The sequence below is a fragment of the Megascapheus bottae genome, chromosome 12 (genome assembly GCF_031878675.1).
Source record: "Megascapheus bottae isolate mThoBot1 chromosome 12, mThoBot2.hap1, whole genome shotgun sequence".
Classification (NCBI taxonomy): domain Eukaryota; kingdom Metazoa; phylum Chordata; class Mammalia; order Rodentia; family Geomyidae; genus Megascapheus; species Megascapheus bottae.
This window is the reverse complement of record NC_143520.1, coordinates 2,536,855-2,542,894: the sequence shown is the minus strand read 5'-3', so window position 1 is coordinate 2,542,894 and position 6,040 is coordinate 2,536,855. Positions and strand designations below refer to the sequence as shown.

The 6,040-nt window shown below is 37.2% G+C and overlaps 1 protein-coding gene across 1 annotated transcript in view; it reads left to right on the top strand.

Annotated features, from left to right (window-relative positions):
* Positions 1–1,084: 1,084 nt before the first annotated feature.
* Dnajc10 (DnaJ heat shock protein family (Hsp40) member C10) overlaps positions 1,085–6,040 on the top strand; it is a 42,376-nt gene continuing 37,420 nt past the window's right edge. Inside the window, exons 1-3 of the mRNA XM_090342515.1 lie at positions 1,085–1,431; positions 3,313–3,475; positions 5,420–5,470. Coding sequence (XP_090198641.1) covers positions 1,228–1,431; positions 3,313–3,475; positions 5,420–5,470 — 418 coding nt within the window. The 5' untranslated portion in view covers positions 1,085–1,227. The remainder of the gene's footprint in view (positions 1,432–3,312; positions 3,476–5,419; positions 5,471–6,040) is intronic.

The window sequence follows — 6,040 nt, the reverse complement described above, 5'->3', positions numbered from 1 at the left end:
GACGCGGACGCCGCCGGCCCGGTCCTCCCCGGGGTCCCCCCCGCCCCCTCTCCCCCCAGCCCAGAACTGCCCTTGGGCGGGGAGCACTGTGCCTGTCGGCGGTGACGTGCCGGGTTCCTCTCCCCGTCCACCCGTTCACCCTTCCTCCCCCCATTCCCCTCTAGAAAGAGGCTGCTTCAGAAGTACGTTTTGTGGGACGAGGGTCAGCCGCAGGTAGAGGGGAGCTCGGATCCCCAGTGGGTCTACGACACAAGGCTGAGGACGATCGGGAAGTCAGCCTCCCCGCGGCGTTACAGGACCTTCACGGAGGGCAGGGAGAGCGCGCTGCTTCCCGTGCCCCCACCCGGTTCCGGGGCCTGACCCGCCCGCCCCCGCGGTTCTCCTGCTCCAGGCTGGCACTGAGCACTCACCACGGAGCCCAGCACCACCGCTGGCCTTGTCTGGTCCTGTGTCACTGGGGAATTGAACCCAGGGCTTCATGCATGCCAGGCAAGCGATTTGTCACCAAGCCACACTCCCAAAGTAATCCATTAAAGCTCCCTGTAAATACCTTAGAAAACAGCTGGGTGGGGGAGAGGGCGCGGTGTACCAATCCACGTAAGCTATCTGTTGTATCATTCGGGGACATTTTAAAGGTAACGGGGGAGGACCTATCAGGAACTATCTGAGCGGTCTAGGAAAAGGAATACCTAACAAGCAAGAGAAAATAGTTTTTTCCCTGCCCTGTGTCCTCATAAGTTAACTGAACGTATGCCAGCACTCCTACACTGCCTTTTCTGCTGGCGTGATTTCAAAAGTTTGACTTTGTTGTAGCCTTGCAATGTGAGTTTTGGGTTTTTGTTGTTGTGGGTGGTGGACACTGCTCCTGAGCGATTCAGCTCAAGGCTACTGCCCCACCTCTTGAACTACTCCCGGTTTTCCAGTGGTTGAGTGGAAATAATAGTCTCACCAGCCGTAGGTCTTTAGTGCCAAGGCTGGCTTTGAACTGCGATCCTCAGATCTCCTGAGTGGCTAGGATTACAGGCGTGAGCCACCGCGCCCAGCTGCAATGATTTTAACTGCCTGGTTTTCTTTCTTTAGATAAACATTTCTGGAGATCATTTTGGAATGCATGATTCGTCTTTGAAGTAATGCTGACAGAAGTTCTCAAATTTTCAAATTATATCCGCTGGACCCAGCAGTGTATATTAAAGTTCACTTAAATTGGAACTTGTAAAAGAAAAGAGAATGGGAGTCTGGTTAAATAAAGATAACTATATCAGAAACTTAAAAGGGATTAGTTTCTGTCTTCTGATAGTGTATTTGGCCGTTTTGGTGGGTACTGATCAGGATTTTTACAGTTTACTTGGAGTATCCAAAACTGCAAGCAGCAGAGAAATAAGACAAGCTTTTAAGAAATTAGCATTGAAGTTACATCCTGATAAGAACCCGGTAGGTGAAATTTTGTTTGCAATACATCCAATGACTGTCTTTTAGTATGGTTTGGTGTTTATTTAAAATTATTTTTATATCTATTCAAAATGTTTAAGGACAGTTATTTGTATATATTATAATTCAGGGACCAAAGAGGTATATATCAGTACAGTAAAATTTTTATAGTAGAATTATTTTTTATTGTAAGGATAATGTATAGAGGGCTTACAGTAACATTTGTCCGTTAATGGATACATTACATCTCTAATCTTGATACCCTTTCTCGTGTTTTTGTCCGCCTTTCCCTCCCCCACCCCTTGAACAGTGATTTTTTTTTTCCAGTCCTGGGGCTTGAACTCAAGGCCAGAGCATTGTCCTTGTGCTTTCTCAAGACTAGAGCTATACCACTTGAGCCACAGCATCACTCCTGGCTTTTTTCTATGTATATGGTACCAAGGAATCAAACCCAGGGCTTCATGCATGCTAGGCAAGCACTCTACCACTAGGCCAGACTCCCATCCCCCTTACAGAGGATAGTAAGAATTCTTGCCTGGCTTTCACCTCTAGCACAACAACAAAATTTTTTAATTCAATTTGTATGCTAAAACTAGATATAGCAGAATGTTCTAGTCTGGAATAGTACAAAAATTTGGTCATAGCATATGTGTAGTTTTCTCTTAATTTGTAAGCTAATTTCTAATAGATGTGTTAAGGATGTTAATCCCCATGTCATATTGTCTAGTAAGTAAATAAATACTTATTCATAGTAAAGATGGTTAAGATCCGGTGTTTTAAAGCATTTTTAAAATAGTCTTCTTTAGAACTCATAAGGTGTATTTTACTAAAAAATAATCACATCCTTTAACTTTTATTGTTTTTCTATGTACCTGTCACAGATCATGTTAGTAAATTTTACAAATTAAAACATAAGAATAGTTAAAAATTAAAAGCAAATGGTAAACCTTTTGTACAACTACTTAGTAGAATTAAAATTGCATTTATATCTAATTGAAGTCTTAAATTACTTTTAATTTTGATGATTTACTTAAATGAGATTTAGTCATTAGGACAAGGACGTGATTTTCTTTCTATTAGATTTGATAATGTCCTAGTTAACTGTCTTCCCCAGAGATCTATATGCTATTTTGTCTCCAAAGTTTTACTTTAAAATTTCAGAACACAACTTGTAAGTTTCCATATAAAAGCTAGTAAACAGTCTTAATTGAAAGCATCCTTCTGCAAGACAGAAACAAAAGAAAAGAATATTTCTAGTCCAGTTTTGAATAGCTACTTGAATATTATTCCTTATTTGATCAATTAGAACACATATTTTAGTTAATATTTTTATTTAGATTGAAACGTTTACTATCACTTTAAAGGTAGGTAGCATTGTTTGTAGGCACTGGCATTCATAGTATGTTTTTGAAGGGTGATGCTCTGCCATGTTGGCGTTAGCCACACTTCCATTTCTATTTTGATGGGACGAGGGTAGAAGTAGTTTTGCTGGTTAGTTAGAGGTAAGAGCTTCATGGGCTTTTCTGCCTAGGCAAACTTCAAACCATATTCACAGATCTTAGCCTTCTGAGTACCTGGGAATAGCAGTACCAGATGCAGATTTTATTAGCCTATATCCATTATTAACATTTTTGGACTGTTTTATGTAGTAAAGAGAAATTATATTGCCATATTTTTCAGCCTTTTGAACAATTTTTATTTCCATTACTTCCTCTTTTGAAAGATGGGAGCTCCTTCGATAATACTTCCTTATCCCTTCACATTATCCCCACCACCCTTGTATGTTAGCATCTAGTTTTCTGGACATCTCTGGATTAATTATATCTGTTCTACAGAGACCCACATGGTATAGCTGAAATAAACTTTTTGTGATGTTTTTACCAGAATAACCCAAATGCACATGGTGATTTTTTAAAAATAAATAGAGCATATGAAGTACTTAAAGATGAAGATCTACGGAAAAAATATGACAAATACGGAGAAAAAGGACTTGAAGATAATCAAGGAGGCCAGTATGAAAGCTGGAACTATTATCGTTATGATTTCGGTAAGTTGTGATTTTTGTCATTTAATCTTATTACTCATCTTTGGTATTTTATCTGTCAGCTTGATTAGTTCTTTGTAATTCACAGTAATGGGGTTCAAAAGGAAAGTCAGCATATAGAAAGTATACTATATTTATCAAATTGTATTTAATGTTTATAAAGTAAAGATTCCTTTGTATTTAATAAGGAATATGTATGTTTGCATTTAAAAATATTAAATATTGTAACTTTTATAAATTTTTAAGCTGTATAATTTACGACAAAGGCTAAACTTTAAGTTCAACAGTGGTTTCTTAGTAGAAATGCTTCCCATGTCATGTAGACTTTATTGATCATTTAAGGTGTTAACAGGATTAGGAAAGAAGGCCAAGAGCAAAGAAAGCAAGGAAGCAAGTTACTGGAACCCAGGGAAAGGAAAAGTAAATAAAGCTATCAAGGCAACAGGGTGTGTTCACATAACCAAGGTTTCTGATCATCATTACTTGACCTCAAATTCAGTCTTAAGAATTGAAGTATGCTTTTACATGAATCTAAATATTTTCACTTATTTCTGAAGAGTTTGGAGTTGGTGTTCTTTGCAAAATAGTGGTTTCAAATACATTTCCACAGCTTTTTAGCCTGTATCAGATATTGGCAAACTGAATTTCACTGGCCAAATCTGACTCACCACTTGTTTTTCTCGTTTGTTACATGTTGCTGATGCCTGTTTTACACTTTGAAGGTAAAACTGAGCATTTGTGATAAAAATGTATCCCATACAAATTCCAAGGTATTTATTAGTGGCGTATACAGAAAACATTGACTGACCCTTGGTCTGTATTCATTGTCAATATTATTTAGTTATGTTCTATATTATTGAAAAATTTTGTTACACTAATTTTAAATTATGGTAGGTAAAATTTGTGGAGTTTTGTTGTTGGTGGTGGTGGTGGTGGTTTTTTGTCAGTCACAGGGCTTAAACTCGGGGTATAGGTGATGTCTGTGAGCCTTTCTGTGCTCAAGGCTAGTGCTCTGCCAGTTGAGCCACAGAACCACTTCCAGTTTTTGAGTTGTTAATTAGAGATAAGAGTCTCACAGGGATTTTTCTGCTTGGCTGGCCTCGAACCACAATCCACAGAGCCTCCTGAGTAAGATTATAGGCCTGAGCCACCAGCATCTGGCTAAAATTGGTATTTATGAGTAAATGTTTCTCTACATATTTTGTTAATTGTCAGGTGTTTTAGCAAAGGAAAATATTTTAAAGTACTAATACTAATAGAACCCTCTATAATCTGAAAATTAAGTGAGTTCCGTAGTCTAATATTCAGTACTCAATTTCCAAGTGTTTATACTTTACCATGTCATCATCAGGAAGAGTGAAGGGTTACAAAAGGGTCCTACTATTTTTAGTTTTTGTTCTCTATAATTATTTTTAAATAAAAATGAAAATTTATTTTAAAACAAAACTTGAACTTTCTGTAATTATAAAAAATCTAGCCAGGTGTGGTTGCTCACGCCTGTAATCGTAGCTACTCAGGAGGCTGAGATCTGAGGATCAAGATTCAGCCTGGGCACAAAAGGAACTGAGACTTATCTCCAATTAACCTCTAGAAAGCAGGAACTGGGGCTTGGCTCCAAGGGTAGGGCAGAAGCCTTGAACTGAAGAACTCAGGGACAGCGCCCAGGCTGAGTTCAAGCCCCATGACCCACAAAAAAAAAAAAAAAAAAAACTATTCCTCCCATGCAGACTTCTATTTTAGGTCATGTCAAGAAACTAGTATCTTTGAATTACTCTTTAAATGTGTCACCCAGTTGTATTATTTACTTTAGATTTTTCTTTTAGTTTGTTGCATATTGAAAATGAGATGTACTATAATCTGATTTTTAATGATTTGAAAGTAGAGGAATAATTACTTGATAATTTGTGTTTATATGGTAATTTATTTTTAAATACTTTTTTTAATTAGGTATTTATGATGATGATCCTGAAATTATAACACTGGAAAGAAGAGAATTTGGTAAGTTTGTCAGCAGATGATTTTCTAGTCCCTTACCTAAAAAATCTCTTAGGTCTATACGTATTCACAATAGAAGTTATTTAATTTTTTGAAAGATAATATAGCATATACTGTATTTTAAGCACTGATTCTAGAAGAATGTGAAATAGCTAAGTATTATAGTAAAAACACTAATATTTCTGCAGCAAAACGCATAAGTATATATGCCAGATAAAAATAGAACTGAGGTATGACTCAAGTGGCAAAGTTCCAGTCGCAGGCAAAAAAAATGGCAAAAGCTCTGAGTTCAAGTTCCAGTGTAGCCACACGCACACATATGCACACACAAACACACATACACAAACTATATATATATATATATATATCATATATATATATATAAAACTAGCTATATAGTTCAGATCAGGTTTGGGTGTCAAAAAAGGTACAAAATTTTAAAAAGACTTTCAGAATTATTTAATTCTAATGCTTTTGATGAGTATATACTTTTAATTGTATATGAGTTGTATGAGATGCATATAAAAATATAGTTCTGCCAAGAGCTGGTAACTCATGTCTGTATTCATAGTT